Source organism: Pteronotus mesoamericanus, unplaced genomic scaffold, assembly GCF_021234165.1.
Source record: "Pteronotus mesoamericanus isolate MK-2021 breed Mesoamerican mustached bat unplaced genomic scaffold, CSHL_Meso_final scaffold_21, whole genome shotgun sequence".
Classification (NCBI taxonomy): Eukaryota; Metazoa; Chordata; class Mammalia; order Chiroptera; family Mormoopidae; genus Pteronotus; species Pteronotus mesoamericanus.
This window is the reverse complement of record NW_026555310.1, coordinates 22,467,828-22,489,219: the sequence shown is the minus strand read 5'-3', so window position 1 is coordinate 22,489,219 and position 21,392 is coordinate 22,467,828. Positions and strand designations below refer to the sequence as shown.

The 21,392-nt window shown below is 34.4% G+C and overlaps 1 protein-coding gene and 1 pseudogene across 3 annotated transcripts in view; both read left to right on the top strand.

The window, feature by feature from the left end:
• Positions 1-21,392, top strand: part of LOC129084987 (solute carrier organic anion transporter family member 1B3-like) — a 51,672-nt gene that overhangs the window by 15,170 nt on the left and 15,110 nt on the right. For all 3 annotated transcript variants that reach the window (XM_054591373.1, XM_054591374.1, XM_054591371.1), the window contains exons 5-12: positions 4,732-4,873; positions 7,469-7,601; positions 10,237-10,358; positions 11,854-12,000; positions 12,185-12,283; positions 14,976-15,218; positions 18,227-18,391; positions 19,725-19,920. In XM_054591373.1, the coding sequence (XP_054447348.1) occupies positions 4,732-4,873; positions 7,469-7,601; positions 10,237-10,358; positions 11,854-12,000; positions 12,185-12,283; positions 14,976-15,218; positions 18,227-18,391; positions 19,725-19,920 (1,247 nt within the window). The remainder of the gene's footprint in view (positions 1-4,731; positions 4,874-7,468; positions 7,602-10,236; positions 10,359-11,853; positions 12,001-12,184; positions 12,284-14,975; positions 15,219-18,226; positions 18,392-19,724; positions 19,921-21,392) is intronic.
• On the top strand, positions 1,959-3,389 carry LOC129084988 (elongation factor 1-alpha 1-like; annotated as a pseudogene).

The window sequence follows — 21,392 nt, the reverse complement described above, 5'->3', positions numbered from 1 at the left end:
ATAACTTTAAGTGCTCCAACATCCAAATAGTAGGGCTGCCAGAAGGAGAAGAGGAAGAGCAAGAAATTGAAAACTTATTTGAACAAATAATGAAGGAAAACTCCCCCAATCTGGTGAAGTTTTAGACTTCCAGGAAGTCCAGGAAGTCCAGAAAACCCAGAGAGTCCCAAAGAAATTGGACCCATAGAGGAACACACCAAGGCACATCGTAATTACATTACCCAGAATTAAAGATGAGAGAATCTTAAATTCAGCATGAGAAAAAGAAAATGGGAACTACCTACAAAGGAGTTCCCACAAGACCATCAGCTGATTTCTCAAAAGAAAGCTTACAGGTATAAAGGGGCTGGAAAGAAGTATTCAAAGTCATGAAAGGCAAGGACATACATCCAAGATTCCTCTATACAGAAAACTATCATTTAGAATGGAAGGGCAGATAAGGTGCTTCTCAGAGAAGGTCACGTTCAAGGAGTTCATCATCATCAAGTAATTATTGTATGAAATGTTAAAGGGACTTATCTAAGACATAGAAGAATATCAAAAACTATGAACAATAAAATGACAACAAACTTGTAACTATCAACACTTGAACCTAAAAAACCACTAAACAAACAACCAGAACAGGAACAGAATCACAGAAATGAAGATCACATGGAGGGTTATCAGTGGGGAAGAGGACAGGGAGAATGGGAGGAAGACAGGGAATAAGAAGCATTATTGGCAGGCATAAAATAGACAGGGAGAGGTTAAGAATAGTATAGGAAGTGGAGAAGCCACAGAACTTATATATACAACCCATGGACACGAACTAAGGTGGAAGGGAATGCAGGAGGGTAGGGGGGTGCAGGGCAGAGTTGGGATAAAGAGGAGGAAAAAAATTGGGACAACTGTAATAGCATAATCAATAAAATATACTAAAAAAAAGAAAAGAAAAGAAAGAGTAAAAATTCAGGGACATGAGCAACAATGTGGTGATTGCCAGGGTGGGAGGGTGTTGTGCAGGGAGGTGAAAGAGGGTTGGGAGGGTAAATGGTGACCGAAGGAAAACCTGACTTGTAGTGGTGAGCATACAATACAGTGTACAGATGATGTGTTGTAGAATTGTGCCCCTGAAACCTATATAATTTTGTTAACCAGTGTTACCTCAATAAATTCAATAAAAATTTTTTTAAAAACCTGGAATGCTAAAAGTCCAGCAAAAAGGCTGATGTAGCTGGAGAGGAATGAGCAAGGACTAGAGTAATAGAAGATAAAATTGGAAAGGTAAAAAGGAGTATTTGTGAGGAAAGGATAACCGGGGTGAGGGGAGAGGCCAGATCATTTAGGGCCCGGTAGGCCATTGGAAAGACTAGACATCACTCTGACTGAAATAGGAGGAAAGGGAGTGGTAGTGTGATCCAATTTTCACATTAGAAGAGTTTTGCTAGCTACTGTGTTGAGAAGAGACTGTAAGGGGATGAGAACAGAAGCAGAAAGATCTATTAGGAGGCGAATGAAATAATCCAAACTAGAGACATTGGTGGGGGTCACTGGTAGCGTAGGAGGTCATGAGAAGGATTTGTCTAAGTCAGCATGGCCTGCTATAAAAGAATACCATAGACTCTATAGCTTAAAGATGAGGGTACTAACACAGTTGGGTTCCAGTGAGAACCCTCTTTCTGGTTCTCAGATAGTTATCTTTTTGCTTGGTCTTCACATGGCAGAGAGAGAAAAGTGAACTCTTATAAGGACACTAATCCTATCATGAGCGTTCCATGAATTGGGCAGGGGATACACACATTCATAATAAGGTTAGATTTTCATACTAGAAGCAAAAGAAATTTACTTCCGGCTATGAATGTGGACTGTAAGAAGGATGTCAATAAATTTTGTTAAAATGAAATTGAAAATAAAAAAATCTATAACAGATACATAAGTGCCGTAGTTCTCCTGAACGTCCTTTTTCACAACGGGTTTGCTGCCAGAACACAGGTGTCGAGAAAACCACCACTAAATGAAAGCCAAAATGGGAAAGGAAAAGACTCACATCAACATTGTCGTCATTGGACACGTAGATTCCGGCAAGTCTACCACTACTGGCCATCTGATCTACAAATGTGGTGGGATCGACAACAGAACCATCGAAAAATTTGAGACGGAGGCCGCTGCGATGGGGAGGGGCTCCTTCAAGTATGCCTGGGTCTTGGATAAACTGAAAGCTGAACGTGAGCGTGTTATCACCATTGATATCTCCCTATGGAAATTCGAAACCAGCAAGTATTATGTGACCATCATTGATGCCCCAGGACGCAGAGACTTTATCAAAAACATGATTACAGGCACATCTCAGGCTGAATGTGCTGTCCTGATTGTTGCTGCTGGCGTTGGTGAGTTTGAAGCAGGGATCTCCAAGATGGGCAGACCCAGGAGCATGCCCTTCTGGCTTACACGCTGGGTGTGAAACAGCTGATTGTTGGTGTTAAGAAAATGGATTCCACTGAGCCTCCCTACAGCCAGAAGAGATATGAGGAAATCGTTAAAGAAGTCAGCACGTACATTAAGAAAATTGGCTACAACCCTGACACAGTAGCATTTGTGCTAATTTCTGGTTGGAATGGTGACAACATGCTGGAGCCAAGTGCTAACATGCCTTGGTTCAAGGGATGGAAAGTCACCTGCAAAGATGGCAGTACCAGTGGAACCACAGTGCTTGAAACTCTGGATTGCATCCTGCCACCAACTCGTCCAACTGACAATCCCCTGCGTCTGCCCCTCCAGGACGTCTACAAAATTGGTGGTATTGGTAATGTCCCTGTGGGCCGAGTGGAGACTGGTGTTCTCAAACCTGGCATGGTGGTCCCCTCGCTCCAGTCAATGTTACAACTGAAGTCAAGTCTGTTGAAATGCACCACGAAGCTTTGAGTGAAGCTCTTCCTGGGGACAATGTGGGCTTCCATGTCAAGAACGTGTCTGTCAAAGATGTTCATCATGGCAATGTGGCTGGTGACAGCAAAAATGACCCACCAATGGAAGCAGCTGGCTTCACAGCTCAGGTGATTATCCTCAACCATCCTGACCAAATCAGTGCTGGTTATGCACCTGTTCTGGATTGTCACACAGCTCATATTGCTTGCAAATTTGCTGAGCTAAAGGAGATTGATCGTCGTTCTGGGAAAAAGCTGGAAGATGGGCCGAAGTTTTCGAAATCTGGTGATGCTGCCATCATCGATATGGTTCCTGGCAAGCCCATGTGTGTTGAAACCTTCTCTGACTGTCCCCCTCTGGGCCACTTTGCCGTTCGTGACATGAGACAGACAGTTGCTGTTGGTGTCATCAAAGCAGTGGACGAGAAGGCAGCTGGAGCTGGCGAAGTTCCCAAGTCTGCCCAGAAAGCTCAGAAGGCTAAATGAATATTATCCCCAACACCTCTCACCCCAGTCTTAATCGGTGGTGGAAGAACGGTCTCAGAACTGTTTGTCTCAATCGGCCACTTAAGTTTAATAGTAAAGGACTGGTTAATGATTACAATGCATCGTAAAACCTTCAGAAGGAAAGGAGAATGTTTTGTGGACCATTTGGGTTTTTTGTGTGTGGCAGTTTTTAAGTTATTAATTTTTAAAATCAGTACTTTTTAATGGAAACAACTTGACCAAAATCTGTCACAGAATTTTGAGACCCATTAAAACAAAGTTTAATGAGAAACCTGTGTGTTCTTTTGGTCAACACTGTAACTTTACGTTTAGGTTAAAAGACTTTTAAGACTAGCCCATAACCTATTTCTGGTGTTATATCTTTATATATGCTGATAATTTAGAAATGAATAATTCTGTTAGGGATTTTTTTTTTTTGTGGGTGGGAATTTTTTCACTTTGTCCTGTTTATGTAGGAGGAATCTGTTTATGTAGTAAAAGCTATTGTGGCGGGGGCGGCGCTCTGGTGCAACACTAAGTAGGTTGGGACAAATAGGCAAAGTAACTATGTAAGCTAGTTTATAAAGGCCAAATTTTGGTAATAAAAGTCCATGTGTTTCATATAAAATTTGTAGTTAACATCACTATTGAGTAAATTTGTTAATGTCAAATTTTAGTTTCAATTTTTACTGAAATGTGAATTCACGTTTACAAGTGATGGGCTAGTTTAAAGAACTTGAAGTGAGGCTTAAATAGCATTGAGCACTGTCTTGCTAGTTAATTGTGTCTAGATTCTAGGAAAAATAAATGATACTGGAAAAAAACTATGACAATTGAGATTAAAAATCTTTTTTAAAACATTAAATATAGTGCCTTGTTGTCTTCATTTTATTTTGGATTTCTCCAATAATAGTGATGTTTCATAAATGAAAAGATTTCCATTAGCCAGCTGGCTTCCTGAAAATGCTGTGTTTGAGAATGTCCAGGTACCACCCTCAAAGTTAGCCTATACTATTCACTTGGAAATAAATAATAGCTTATCATCATGGCCATCTCAGAATTATCTAGTTTTTTAATAAATCAATAACACTAATTAAAAGTATTGTCTCTACTGCTCTAATAATCTGGTGTCGTAATCACTTTAGAAAATGATGCTTTATCAGCATAGTGATACCAATGTTAAAAGGACTAAGAAGTGCCAAATGGTACAGAGGAAAGCTAGGTATATTTTTTTATGGTAAAATAATATTTTTAAGTAAATAAGAAAAGCTATTTTAGCTCTGTGGGTATATAAACATGTATTTCTGTGACTAAGCATGTCCCTTTTCCTGCTTTCTCTTAGATGTTCTTGATGGCCCTCTCATTCAGCTTTATTGCTAAGGCATTCGGTGGAGCCATTATGAAAAGTTCCATCACCCAAATAGAAAGGAGATTTGACTTATCGTCCTCTGTTGTTGGCCTAATTGATGGAAGCTTTGAAATTGGTAATTTTTACTTCTCTTTTGATTACTGCTTAGTAACCAGATTTACAGAGATAAAAACTATTTAAACATACTCTACAGCACCGGTTCTCAACCAGGGACAAATTTGCCCCTATCACAGCCAGTTTGGCAACATCTGAAGACATTTCTGGTTGTCATGACTGAAGTAAGGGGGTTTGCTAATGCATCTAGCAGTAAAGGCCAAGGATGCTGTTGAACATCCCACAATGCACAGGACAGTCCCCACAACAAAGAATTATCCATCCCAAAATGTCAACAGTGCTGAGGTTGAAAAACCCTGATCTATATAATCTCACTACTTGCAAATAAATACTTTGTAGGGCTTTACCTTCCCTCTCTTAAAATTCCCTAATGCAAAAAGATTAAAAAAAAAAAAGGTTGGAGAGATGATTCTGATTCTGATGATTTGAGGAAGGAGAAACAGCTTTAGAGCAATCTCTGTTACGTTTCTACTGTTTGGGTATAAAATTTGGAGTTAAAAGTCTTTTTTTTTTAGGACCTTAAATATGTTGCTTTGTTGTCTTCATTTTGATTTGGATTTCTCTCATAATAGTGAGGTTTTATCTAATTCTTGAACATTATTTTCTCGTATTTTATAAATTGGTAGCTTATTACCTCTGCCTATTTTCTCTTTTTTTCTCACTGTTTAAGAACTAAAAAATTATGAATGTATAGATTGCAAATATTTTCTACAATGTGTTGTTTAACTTTTAACTTTATTTAAAATACATTTAAATATTGGGTATTTAAAAAATAAATGTATAAAGGGACACCCAGCTATGGTTTTGTTATGAATTCTGACTTTTCATGATTCAGAGGATCTTACACCCTAAAATATCCTTCACTTTTTCACCTCCTTGGTTTAATGAAACCATCTAGAATTTTAATATTAATCTGTTGTTAGCTTTAAATTCTAATTTATTGTATCTCTTTTTATTGAGAAATTTATTCTTAATATTTTTGTTAAACCTTGCAGTCATTTAACAGCGATTATTTGGACATGGTTCTAAGTTTTACTGGTTTCTTTGCTTACCACTGTTTCCTGATTCTTATGACTTAAGTCTCATGTTTAGTTTTTTCTGAAGATTATTTTCACATAGGTATTTTTTTCCAGAAATAATTGAACACATGACAGTTTCTGAGCCCTTTACTTATTAGAAAATGTATTTATTTTACTACCATATTCAAGTGATAATTTGAATGTAATTCAAAATGTAAAATCTTTTTCCCTCAGAACATTTTATAATATTCATGTACTGTTTTATAACACCAAATGTTGCATAAGAAAAATCATTACCAGATCGTTGTCATGCACTGATAGACACCCTCTCTTTATCCCTGAATTTCAGAAATTTTACCAACATATACCCAGGACTATCACTTTTACAGTATTTATGGTAGAGAAATGTAGAAATTTGCATCGGAATACTTAATCTTCCTCCAGCTCAGGAAATTTATTCCATATTTCTTAATTTATTTTTTCCCTTTATTTTCTTCTGAAACATATATAAGATGAATATTAAATTTTCTGTGCATTTTTCTTTGTTTTTCTTTCTAAAATTCTGTCATTTTATCTTTATGTTTCAACAGTATTTTTTGATACCATCTCTCATCGTATCAGGTCCCCACATGCACACTTTTTTAATACTTTTAATTTATAACACTTTAGTATTCATTTGTTAATTTTAGTCTGCCAGTTCTTATTTTATGGATACGCATGACCCACGTACCTCTAGAAATACTAACTAGATTTTTTTCAAAATTTCTCCTTTTTGTAATTTCCTTATTTAATTGTTTCTTCATAGGTTACTTCATCTGCCAGTTCATATTGGTGCTTTTATTTCATGCTGTGCTGTTTTTTCTATCAAATATTCAATAATTCTTGGTTGTTGTCTGTTTATTATACATGGATGATCAGAATGGGTCGTGACTCCCTCCATTTGAAATGCTCTTCTTACCCTTGTAATGTATATAATTTATACTCAGCGTTAAATTTCAAGTGGCCCCTCCCCCAGGAAACTTCTGAAACCCTTACTTAAGTTTCCCCTTTCTGTGGTCTAACAGCACCTCTAATTGTGTATTTTTATTACCGCTATGCAAGTACATTGAAGACAGGTACTATGGTTCACTCCTTTTTTACATTTCTGGACCCTAATACCATGGCAGATACTTAACTGAAATTTAAAGAATGCTAGAGTAAATGAATAAATGCATGAATGAATACTTTTCTCTCAGGTCAGAAAGATTTTCTCCATTTTTCCCCATCACAATACAATCCAGTTAATTCCAAATTCTTCAATAAAGTTTTGCTTCACTAACATTGCCAAGTAAGTCAAGTGCTTTCTTTTGTATCTGAAACTTATTCTATTTACTATTAATGTCGTGAAACTTTACAGTGAGTGGTTTAATGTCAGTGAGTTTCATTTTCTCAATTAAATTGCATGGTCTTTGAGGGAAAGTACCATGTCCTATGCTCTATTTGTATTCATTCTAGGGCCCTCCATTCTACTGAACACAAAATTGGACTAAGAGTTTGCTATAGTGAGTCATATAAAAATAATTTTGGTGTCTTTCTAGGAAATTTGCTTGTGATTATATTTGTGAGTTACTTTGGATCCAAACTACACAGACCAAGGATAATTGGAATTGGTTGCCTCATTATGGGTACTGGAAGCATTGTGACTGCTCTACCACATTTCTTCATGGGATAGTAAGTGTTAAACAGCTCTGCACCATTAATTACCATTTACTTGCAAATTAATAATAAAATTTCATTGTTTCCCTTTAAATAAGCGGTCACCTTTTGGAAGAATACCCACTAAGTATGTGTAGAAACAAAGCTTATTTTTAATGTAATAATAACTGCTTTATTCACCTTGCTTTGACTGAGTCTGAAATATGGATAGTACTCATTAAGGAATACAGTTTCATCAGAAATAAGATCTGTATGACTTTTTATAGTCATACTTCGTAGAAGTATAACATATATACTTCATGTCTTTGCCTACAAGATTTTATATGTTTAATAAACTTCCCCACTCAACCCACTGCGGTATGGGTTTTCCATTACAATATTCATTGAAAGAGTTCTTCCTAAGGTGACTGTGTTGTTAAAATTAGAGTCAAATACAAATGACAGAAAGCCTAAAATAGGAATGGCTTAAATAAGATGGAAGCTTATTTTTTACATAAAAAGTTTAACATAGCTTTCCCAGGAATGGTAAGTTGCTGCTCCTTTTTATCACATTGCTCTGTCTTGCATGGTCTCAACATGATGGTCCAAACTGTGGCAACGTTGTTCCAGACCACAGGACAAAAGGAGGAAAGAATAAGGAGAAGAAAGAGGATCCACACAGCCTGGAGCTTAGAGAATATTTTCAGAAGCATAACACTTCTACTGACTTCATATTGGCCAGAACTTGATTTCATTTTACATCCAGATATAAATACTTTGGAAAAATAGACTTTATTCCAGCCTGTCATGCTACTAACTAAAAGCTCCTTCTTCTATAACAATGGAAGGAGGGAAGAATGGTACTGAGAAACAATGAACAGTTTCTGCTAAAGTCATTAATTACCTAATCATTGCCAAAGTCAATTGCCTTCGATTATCATATTAATTCCTTTTCTTTCTCTTATAATTAACTATTGTAAGCACTTTCTTCTTCCTGGTACTTCTTCTGCTTTTTATTGTATTACTCTCTCTTGATTTATTTCCTTTTTTCATGTTTCCTCATCATGCCCATCCTTTTGCTCTGCTGCTGACACCATAATGTCAGTGTCCTCTAAACTCCTTCAATCTCCTTCCCTTTTCGTTCTAGATGATTTATATGGATTGCATGCACTAAATGCAACTGTGACTTTTTCTTACACTCAAGATCTATCTAATCAACCACCTCATGGTTATCTCCAACTTAACATTCTGCAAGCATTTCCCATCCATATATTCAAAACTGAATTCATCCCTGTACCAAAATCAGCTTGGATCTTTCACATTCTAGTGGACCAAAAAATTGATTCAGATTAATTATTGAAACCAACAATAAGATAAGATCAAGTAGAATAAAATAAACTAGAGGAATATACAATGTGAGTAGGAACAAATATTTTTCTGTGAATCATCTGTTTTGGTTGTGCATATATTTGTGAGTGTGTATGTGTGTGCATATGTGTGTATTGTGGCTGTGACATAAAATGCATTTCTTATTGTTGGTCACAGTCAAAAATATTGAATGCCTTTCACCTGTGGATTAATATCTATTATAAATCCATTTACACAGACAGGTTGCTCATTGATTTGGTCCTTGACTATCTTCCTAATTTCATCTCACACTGCTCCCCACGACTGAGTATCGCATTCTGGACCTGCAGTTTTCCTAATGTGTCCTCATATGTCATACCTTTGCACATAGTGTTTCTTGCAATATTGAATACTTTTGTTGTTGTTGTCTACCTATTACACTCCTATCCATATTCAAGATTCATCTCACATGTCATCTTCACTGGGAAGTCTTCTCTAATCCACTCATTCCAGGACTTCAAGTAAAGATGATCATCCCTTTTTGCTTTGTGACAACTCAGGACCCAGTGTATTAAATTTACCATACGCTTTATCATATGTATATTCATCTTAGTGTAAAATTCCCTAAGTATGAAAACTGTGTTTTATTTCTAGTTTTTTGAAGCTGAATATAGTGTCTGGCATACAGTAGGCTGCCTTTGGAGCTCATGAGGTCTATCATTTGACCGTATTCTAGCTCTATTGCTGTTGTTCTCAAGGTCTTCCTCTTCAAATTAAAATGGATTAGAAATTTTTAAGCTAAGTTTTGAAGAGTCAGGCTTATGATAGTATGTGTCCGTGTGTGTGTGTCCATGAAAAAAATCAGATTATTGATAGAAAATATAGATGAATTAGTGTGTACTTTCAATTAATTTGGAAAACACTGTTCTAATGTTTATTAAATGTTATAAAGTTTATCAAATAGTTTAGACTGTGACTATCTTTGAAGATGATTCAAAGGGCTAGGAGATACAGTTAGCAAGTTTTTTAAAAAAGCGTAAAACCAAGATATTTCATATTTTGGTGAGATTATAAGCACTCCTAGGACAATAGTACAATAACATGATAATCCTTGCCTGGGGAGTAGTGAATGATATTTCTTACTGAACACTCCAGTTTCACTTTTATCCATCACCTAAAATACAGGCTGGGAAGTAGAAGAGGATTCCGATGATTTGTAGAAGAGAATGGTGTATATGGAGGGGGAAAATTTCTCTGTATTTCTGGGAAAAGTAAAAATACTCAGTAGCTAAACAAAAATTTAAATCTAATGATGTTCTTACAGTTACAGATATTCTAAAGAAGCCTACATTAATCCATCAGAGAATTCAATACCAAGCTTATCGACCTGTTTAATTAATCAAAGTGTGTTACTCAATAAAACATCACCTGAGAGAGAGGAAAAGGGTAAGAATTGAATTGATGCTAGTGAATATTAGCATCAATATTAGCATCACTAATAAATATTCTAAAATTTATCAATTTAATAACATCTGTAAAAATGATTAGCAAAATTGATTTAAAACAAATAGGAAAAGCATTTGCATTTTTACAGTTGTGTTAATATATTATACATAAAGAGCTTCTAGAAATAATTAAAAGTAAAATTTTTGGTAGAAAATTGGCACAGAATATATGCATTTAAAATAAAGAGGGAAGTGGCATAAAATGTAAAAATGTAACTACTATTTATGAAAAGTGGCAAATTGTTATACCAAGTAAAGATTTTTTTGCCTGTTATAACACAAATGCGTAATTACAAATTATAACATGTAAAATTATAAATTTTAACACTAATTATAGATTTTCTGCCTATTAGAAAAAGATTAAAAATAAGTAAGGTAGAGGGAAAAGACATAGTTATGTATTACTAGGATTGCATATATTTCTAACTCTTTTTGGAGGTTAATTTTCAATATAGTAAAGAACAAAATCAGGACTATCTACTTAAATCAACAATTCTAACTTTCATTTATTTATCTTAAGAAAATAGGATGCACAAGGATTGGTTTATGATTATAGATATGGCATCCCTGTTTAACAGAAAAAAGAAATGTTTTGTGAGTGAAAAGTAAGAGGGTGATTAAATAAATTATGAAACTTTTTTTTTAGCATACTACCATGCTGTTATTAAAAATGCTAAGTGAAATAAGGCAGGTAGGAAAAGACAGATACCATAGGATTTCACTTATATGTGGAATCTAAAGAACAAAATAAACTAACAAATTTGAAACAGGCGCCCAGAGAACAGATTGGTGGTTGCCAGAGGGGAGGAGGATTAGAGGGCTGACTGAAAAAGGTGAAGGGATTGAAAAGTACAAACTGGTAGCTACAAAATAGTCATGGGGATGTAAAGTACCATATTGGGAATATAATCACTCGTACTGTGATAACTATCTGTGGTACCAGGCAGGCACTGAAACTATCTGGGGAATCACCTTGTAAAGTATATGATTGTCTAACCACTATATTTTACACCTGAAACTAATACAAAGTAATACTGAATGTAAATTGTAATTGAAAAAATAAAATAAATTCGTACATACAAGAATTCTTAATAACATGGGAAAATTGTCATAGTATGGTGCTAAGTACTACAAAAGTATATTATAGGAGCTGGACTTTTAACTATATAATGAACACAAAGAATATTACACATATTTTTATGTGCACTAAAAATGTGGAAGATATACAAGTATACAAGCCTTAGAAGTGGATCTCTGTGTGTGGTTGTTTTCTTTGTGCTTTTCTGTGTTTTCAAGTTTTGTAAAGTGAATAAATCACATAATTAGAATAAAGCAAAACAACTTTAAATGGAATAATTAAAGGATTAATGTGGTTGAGTTTCTAATAGAAATGCTAAAATTATTTATTAAAATAAAACACTCTATTGTCTACATAGGTTGGGAAAATGAATCTGATACATATATATGGATAGTTGTCTTGATGGGTAATTTGCTTCGTGGAGTCGGGGAAACTCCCATACAACCCTTGGGGATCTCTTACTTGGATGATTTTGCTAAAGACAGAAATTCTTCTTTTTATTTAGGTAATGTATAGAAAATATTAGATTTTATGATTACTTTACCTGGGTCTACCTTCAAATAATAGTGTTCCTTAATTCATTCTTTTATTTATTAAAAATTTTATTGTGTAGTGTTACTTTAAAGAACATACTGAATAAGAACTATGTATTTTTGGCACCTGATAAAATTGTTTTATAATATCTTCAGGTGTTTTATTTGCAATAGCAATGATTGGTCCAGTCCTCAGCTTTACACTGGGATCTCTGTTTGCTAAAATATACGTGGATGTTGGATATGTAGATCTGAGTAAGTACAGTCAGAACAAGGTAACATGATAATGCTTTTTAAGTACAGGACATCATTCTTCCAAATAATTGAATTAACACTCAATAGTCCCTTGCTGACAATTTGTCAAAAGTTACAAATAGGAAATAAGTGTATTAATAACCAGAATAAAAATAAAGTTCAGACCCTGTCTATGCCAGGCTTTTACCACTAAGTCTACACTAAACATTATTTTTAACAAATTTGCTTGCGATTACTTCATCCAAAATAATTGTAAACTAATTGCACATTTCTCAAATGTACCCTGTAATATCACTTCTTTGCATTTACCCTTGGAAAACCTTCTCCCCGTTTTCTACTTGCATGGTTCTTAAATTCTTTTCCAAAATGTGGCTCCTGATCAGAGAAAAGTTACTGTACTGCCTTCAAAGAAACAACACTTAACTAGCCCAAAGTTTAGTGCCTCTGTGAGTCACCAAGAGCATGCCTTTATCGCAGCTCTTATACAACAAGTCATAAACATCTGTGTGCTTAACTGCCCTCTCTTTTAGAGCATACCAGGATGATTTCTGACTAAGCATATAATAAGTAATTCATGTTTGTAAATAAACGAAGCTTATTTTCTATCTCACCAGGACTTGAATAAGTCTCTAAGGAGATCAAAGGATTCATTTTCAAAATAGAGTAGAAATCACAGCAGGCCAGTCATAACCACAAACTTCAAAGCATTTTATCATATAAAGCTTAAGCAAGTACCTGTTGAAACGTTTTGTATCTTCTATTTTGGACATGTAAATTAGAGTTCAGGTTCACATTCTCTACACTTCTACTCATTCACCTCCATGTTCATCATTGTTTTTTATCACAGAGTACAGAAATAAATTGTTAAAGTTTTTAGGATGATAGTTTTGTAGCCTCTTTCTATGATCAGAAGTCACTCACAATATTTTGGAATTCCTGGTAATTCCATTTCTAGCACTGAATGTTTAGACCTTATTACATCTTCTCTTATTCAGTCATGAGTATGATATCAACACTTGATAAAGTACACTTTGGCAAACTCCCCAGTGCCTAGGGGAGCCAAAGGGATAACATAGGTGAGTCAAGTGTGTTAGGTGTGGTAGTTAAACTGGGAAGGTGTGGGTGGTGAACTAACTGCCTTCCTCACACACCCAAAAGCACCTGCACCCCTCAGCCTCAACATATCCTTTCCATGCAGAAATTTGGATCCAGCATTGACAAGACTTACTGATTGGTTTTCAAGGAAAAACAGACTTTTATGTATTTTTTTTTCAACTTTTAAGATAGTATGTGAGCCAAAGAAAACACTTTGCCCAGAGCAGTGTCGCTCAGTTGGTTGGGCATTGTCCTGCAAACTAAAAGGTTGCCAGTTCTGTTCCCAGTGAGAGCACAGGCCTGAGTTGCAGGTTCAGTCCCTAAGGCACATACAGTCAAGTGAGTATGAGAGGCAACAGATTGATGTTTCTTTCTTACATCGCTGTTTCTCTCCTTCTCTTTAAAATAAATAAATAAAACCTTAAAAAAAAAAAAAAAAGGAAAACACCTTCACAGGCCCTGGTTAGCTAGATTATGACTTCTAGTTCCTGTATATACACCAGTGACAGAACATGAAAAATGTTATCAAAATGACATTTGATAGATGAATAATATTTAGCATGTAGATGGAGTCACTGTTTTTACCAATCATTTTTAAAAATCTGTCTGAGTTGCTGCTTATGAAACAATATGATCAGTATTATGAAACAATATGATCATGTAAATCAATTTTAAACTTTGATCTTGAATACTTGAAAGCTACTCCAGTAAATAGAATGAATAATTTATTTTTAATTTAATTTTTATTTTTTATCACCATTTATTTCCCCCTTCCACATTTATTTCTATACAGTTTAAATAAAGTCAATATTTTCTCATGTCACTAAGTTTCCTGATACAGTACCATTGTTGTGCTTCCAACTTCTATGATGTGTATATGTATGTGTGTTCGTGTTTTCTTATACTTAGAATGTTTACTGAAATAGCTTATTTATACTTGTTTAGATATAATGTTTACATATTACTCATGCATGCCTTAAGGAAAAATATAATTTAAATAAAATAGTTAAATTATCCCTAAATTTTAGAGTACAATTCTCCCGGTCATGTTTAAACTCAGATTTTGTTGTGTTATTATCTTCAATATTATCTTCTGTGCTATCAAAGAATTGAAAATGCAGGTTTCTGTGTCTGGTGGGGGTGGGGGCCCTCTATGATTGGCTCTGAGAATTTCTTGCAAACTTCTGTAAATTTCACTGTTAGTGCTTTTTTAACCTCAGCAGATGGTGCCAATAGTTTTCAGACAAGAGCAAGGATTTTTATGCCTTCCATAATTGGTGCCTCAATGGTTTGCAGGTTTAAATGTTCAATGATAGCTTTGTCCAGTTATGTCATCAGAAAAGCCACCAAGTTCACACCAGCTCAGGCAAAGTCCTGACTGATTCCTAGACAACAGCAAGTATATGATGTAATTAAATTTTAAGCTTATCCTCATTTAAGAGATAACAACATGTGAAGAAAGAAAATAGTGTCTCAGAACTGATAAAATATAGTTTATTTGTATAACTATGGAGGAGAGCATTTATTACCCTTATTGCCCGGAATTACTGCATTTTAAAGTAATTTTTTGCTGTCTTCTTCTAATTCTTCATTACAGGCAGTATAAGAATAACTCCTAAGGACTCTCGTTGGGTTGGTGCTTGGTGGCTTGGTTTCCTTTTTGCTGGACTATTATCCATTATTTCTTCCATACCATTTTTTTTCTTGCCCAAAAATCTGGATAAGCTACCGAAAGAAAGGAAAGCTTCAGCATCTTTGCATATGCTCAAAATAAATGAGGAAAGGAGTCAGGTGGCTAGTCCAACCAAGCACAGGAAAAATGTGACTGGAAATATAACCAGTAAGTATTTCATATTTATTTTCATTTGGAATTGTTAATTCTAGTGAAAGGGAGGAGTGAGTATTCCAAAACAACATCATTCTCAAATCACCTAGAGTTAACTTTGTTCTGCACTGAATTTAGTTGAATTATTTTTCTAAGATTCCTACTAAGGCGAGTAAATGTTTTCTGAATACATATCAAGTCTTTGAAGAGAAAAGGACTACGTTTGTAGAATTTAGCAGGGAGAAACCAACCAAAGACTGAGAATATCTGTTACTTATAAACCAAAGAGTATATATTCATTTCAAAATAATATGCTGTAACCTATGAGGGTTAAAAGGACTGTTATATTTCATTCATTCTTTCATTCATTCGCAAAGAGTACCAGGCACTGAACTATGCCCTGGTGATAGAACATTGCTTATTTTCCTAGAATTTACAATCTAGTGCATTATACCAAGAAGCATATAGGCAATTGCAATATAGTCTTTAAGTACTGCAGTAATGTGAGGTATGAGAAATTATCAGTGTCTATAAACTGGGCAACTTAACTATTTTTAGGTGGAGTAAGGAGGATGAAGTCAGAGGTTTCTCTCTAGATAATTAGAGTAACATTTTTTTCTTTGTAATCACATAGAAAAAAGTTTGCTTACCTAAATATTAAAAAAAAAATAGAAGCACCAGCAGTAGCTAAGATTATTGATGTCAGTCAGATGAATGATGATCCTATACCATTTGATAGTGCCATCCCTTTCAAACATGGGTTCTGAGGGCTAATGAGGAACAATTTAGGAGCAATCACCTGCAGAATGATCCAGCAGCAGTCAGAGTAAGGTAGTTGAAACAAGGTGTTCGTGCAGTTTCACATTGCACAGAAATGGTGGAATATAAAACCCAAAGCAGAGCAATGCCTAATCCTTTCACAAGCTTTTCACATTGAAGTGAATTAAATATTCTCAGGTGTAGCCCAAGTTCTCCCTCTCATTAATTTCTTATACTCACTTTATTGTTACATTCTCCTCCCCATCACTCTAATTCAAAACAAATGGTTTGATGGAGCTAGCTTCTATTGGCTTGTGAGAAAAGACTGTTAATTTTTCAGCCACACTGGAAGCTTGAAATTGGCCATTGTGGGAGAATTACCATCATTTATTACCATGTAAATTGAGAAATACTAGAAATTAGGCTTAGTTTTCCCTAGAGTCAGTTAAACATTTAGCAGCACACCACTGAGTTGGAAGTTTCTGAAATTTAACACGTACACTAAAAGTAGCATACCGAGAAAATTTCACTTGGTCTATGCTGTTTCCACTTTAACCACTCAAATCCATGAAAAGTAGTGAACTGACTAAACCCATAAGGAGCATGACTGACTGTAAGCCACAAGAGAATGGAGAGGATAATGAATATGCAAAAATAGGACAAATGTAAACATCACCTATATTATCAACTGTAAGATACTGACCAGAATAGTAAAGAGGTCCTTAATTATGCACTGTTAGGAATAAATAAAATAACTAAGACCACTGAGTCAAAACAAACAAAACTATATTTGTTCTATATGTTTTTGACTAGACGTAAGACTAACTGGTTAGAAAGAAAGAAATATTTCAGTTCATTACAGAAACAATTTGTAAAACAAATCATAAACAATAATAATTGGCCAAAAATGGAGCAAATTTCTTTCTGAGGGCATTAGCTTAATGTTACTTGACTTGTTTACTGATCCAATTATTGAGGATATATTGTGGATCATGATTATGTGGAAGTTCAGACGAGACAACATGCAAGTTCCCACCCACCTCAGAAATTCAATGATTTGTTGAACACTTCCACTCCATTTCTTTTGACACAACTTCTTTAGAATGCTTCACTAGTCAGTGGTCCTCTGGATGGTGGAGGCCCATGAGAAAAGTTTAGCACTTTGGTGTAACAATTTTAAATGTTATTTATTCCAGTTATAAATTTTCTTTTCTTTTTTCCTCTTCTACACTGTCTGCCCCAACTATCCTTTCTGCTTAGAGCAGATAAAACTCTTTTTTAGTTGCCATTGGAAAGAAGGCTTGATTCTGACCATATCTAATGAAAACCTTTAGTGATCTACAGAACAAGATCTTTCAAATCCTCTGTCACCCATTTTTGAATAACTGTATCTGGTTCTGTCCTTTTAGACCTTGCTACCTCTCCTATTTTTCTAAGTAGCTCCTTCAACTTTTAACTCCCAATACAGCTGTTTGGCTTGTTAATCACAGACCCAGATCACATAATTTTTGTCATGGACAGAGTCATGAATTTGTTACACATCTATCTGTAGGTGCAAATGGTTGTACTATTATTGGCATAATATCAACTGAAACACAGCACTATTCTCGGCCTCTCCTTGCACCTTAAGAAAAGTAATATATAATACTGCCAGGTTTACTGAGGCAGTAGTTTATGGTAGAAAAGCTATATACCAAAAACAAGAGATCTGTGTCCTGGCACTAAATTGATTTTCATGATTTTTGAATCTTAGTCTTCTTATTTCTGTGAGATTTAGATAATATTATCTTTAGGTAAACTTCTATCTAATAATTATATTATTAATGTAATAATTACATTGTTAAGGGCTAAGAAATAAGAGACATTGAATGTCTTACTCACTTTGTTTCTTGAACACATAGCATATTGCCTGGTACCCAGTTGAAAATGAGTATTTGATGAATGAATTAATTAATTAATTAATCATGTATATAGTTGTATGGTAGAGTGGCAAAAACAACGAAATACAATGTGAACAAAGCAAGTTACAAACAGCATGTATATATGATCTCATTAAGGTAAACTGAACTAAATAAACATTAATGTATATATGGAAAAAATTGAAGGAATTTATTAGAAATTGTTGATAGGATTGCAGGTAGTCTGACTTTCTTGTGTCAGTATTTATATAACTTTAAATGTTATATAACATACTTAGAAGATTAAGATATTAATATATATTTAAACTACATTATTCTAGGTTTTTTTATATTTATGTTTTTTAGGTTTTCTCCAGTCCTTAAAGAGTATCCTTACCAATCACTTATATATTTTGGTTTTGTTTATGACATTGATGCAATCCAGTGCCTATATTGGTATTATTACTTATATCCTCAAATACATGGAACAACAGTATGATAAGTCAGCATCTGAATCTAACTTTTGGACGGGTAAGATACAGTGTTCGTGTTTGCTTGATAAGCAATATACTACCAACTAATTGAGTTTTGAGTGATATTTTATTGTGATGACAATTTCATATTTTAGTTAATATAATTTCAATTTATTTTTTTGCAAATCTTATCAAATTTGTCAATCTTGTGATACCATTTTTCTGTATTTGAAGTCGCACTTCATATTATTTTTGAAGAAAAAATTAAGTGTAAATGAAATATTTAGACATGGTATCTGCATAATTGGATCTTAGAATTTGGTGCTGAGATCCAGAAACAAAGCCTTTTGTAATGTAATTATTATCTTTCCATAACTCATGGACGTTGAATCAGGACTCAGCTACTTGCAAAAAATAGAACAATGATGTTTCCCAAAGAAAAACAACTTAAACATGTCATTGATGTCTACATAATTCAAAACAAATATTATATGTAGAAAGGTTTTTTTTGCTACAATATTCATTTACCATGACATCGTGAAATTTGCTCAAGAAGGAATCGTTTTCTTACATCATTTTTCCCCTACACCCAGTAAAATAAAATTCTTAAGAGCAATACATTACTCAGTACAGTGCCCAGCATATTGTGGAAACAATAAATATTTGATAAATTATCAAGTAATATTTGATAGAATTTATCAAGTAATATGTGAGCAGTTCATAAGTAAACAAGAAAATAATAATTATATATGATGCTCATATTGAATTTGAGATAAAAACTTAAAGAGTTAAGCTTGACTCTCATAATTTCCCCACCCTGAATTTTTTGTGAGAATGTTCTTCATATTTAATAATTCTTGCATTACAATGAAATGAAAACCTATAAGATGGGTCAATCATATTTAATACTGTATATAGGCCTGTTTATCATCTCAAGGTATATGTGTATGTTTGAATTAATAAAAAAGAGAGATTAATTCAAGTATTAAGTTATAAAGTAGTGGGTAAATTGGGAGTGTTTTTAAGAATTAGAACTCTTCATTTGAGGAGAAGTAAAGGATTTTAGATGGTAGGACAAAAATCTCATGGGCAGAAAGATGATGCTTTGTTGATTTCCAGGATGAAATAGCATCTCATAAAAACCATCTGTTCAGGTATATAAATATTCTGTCACTGACTTTGGCTTTTGGGGAAACCAAACCCTCAGCATTGGCAGGAGGAAATAATTTTTATCTCTCCCATATGGTATACTGATTGCTTGCCTCCATCCATGCCTGCCATGTTTAAGAAGTAATAAGATCATAATAAATTTGCTTGGTGTACACTGTGTTTCATATGTAAAGACATTTCAGATTAACTGTATATAATTATAATTTTTCTTTTATTTCTAGGAACTGTAGCCATTCCATCTGTTGCAGTTGGAATGTTTACAGGAGGATATATCATTAAAAAATTCAAATTTACCTTGCTTGGAGTTGCCAAATATTTACTTTGTATCAATATTTTGAGCACCACAATAACCCTATTAAATCTTGCACTCTTCTGTGAAAGCAAGTCAGTTGCCGGCCTAACCTTGACCTATGATGGGTTTGTATATATTAATATATAGTTGCACAATGTATAAACTATTTAATGTAAAAGACTGCAAGAGTAAAAAACTACATAGTTTGTAACATTAGTTATCATTTATGGGGTGCTTACAGTGAGTGATGCGTACTTTTATCCTAATTTTATAGATTAGAAGAGCAAGGTTTAGAGGGATACCTGGCTAGCAATGTTAAGATTTAGACTCAAATTTTGGGTTCTTTACTCCAAAATTCTTAGCCTTAATCATTATAATCTTGGATGGATCATGAGATGAATATAAATGACATTTTCTAGAAGTGGCTGAACTATATATATCTGCATTTAATTTTGATGTTTAACAACTACCTTCATAAGAAAACAGTTTCTTATATTGTATTACTGAGTTCACCTTTTCTGCAAACAAATACTGCTTCTTTTGGCACTGTCTTTATTAACAGAATTGATAAATATCCTATATATAAGTGCATATCAGACACTAGAAAACCTTTAACTTTTATTATCAAGTATTGTGAATTATTCCCCAATACTTCACAAATCAAGGGCAAGATTCCTGTGCATATTTATCATCTCCTGAATACAGCCAACAACTTAAGCTTAGGAAGGTTCATATTTATAAAAGTTCCCATTCAAGTAACAAGCAAAGATTCTTGAATCACAGTTCAGGAAGCATACTCTTTAACTGCTTATTGTTGGTTCTTAGCTTTTACACTCTAGATCTTATGAAGTATCAATTTTCTGTCTAATATTCCCCTATTTCCTTACCTAAGCATCATCCTATTATTGGAGGCTTGCCAACCTAGTCTTGCGTTATCTCCTGGCTTCCTCCTAATCCTGACTGTTATTATTTCTATACAGCATCACCTATTGTACTGTTAAATCAAAATACAGAGGACCTAGAGCATTGAACTTTAGAGGTAAAAGAACCTTAGGAGCATGCAGCCCAACCCTCTTATATTCTCTTTTTATTAGTTGAGACTCAGAGAAACTATGACTTGTCTGAAGTCTACGATGCCTCCAGACGGCATTACATCATGTCATTGGTTTAAGGGTTCCCTAGTTGTCAGGGCAGGCTTCAGCCTTTAGCCAGTTCCCTGAAAACAAGTATAATAACCGTGCCGTCTATTCAAAAGAATGCAGCTACGGTCCTATGGGATTTTTTTCAATCAGTAAAATTCAACAAAGTCAAGCCTCCTTAGGGGACAAAGAGATTTATAGAATACATCAATGTCCTCATGGAATTCCTAGTATAATGTTAGCAAACACAGGATCAATGTATTCAGCATATATGAAATGCTAGTCACTGGGGTAAGTTTTTGAAGGGTGAATTAGTGTAGAGATTGTCCGAAAAAGGTCTGTAGGGGTCCCTGAGAGTTTATCAGAGTGTCAACAAATTTTTAAGTATTTTAAAAATAATACAGAGATAGTATTCACCTTTTTCATTCTCATTTTCTCATGAACGTATAGTGACATTT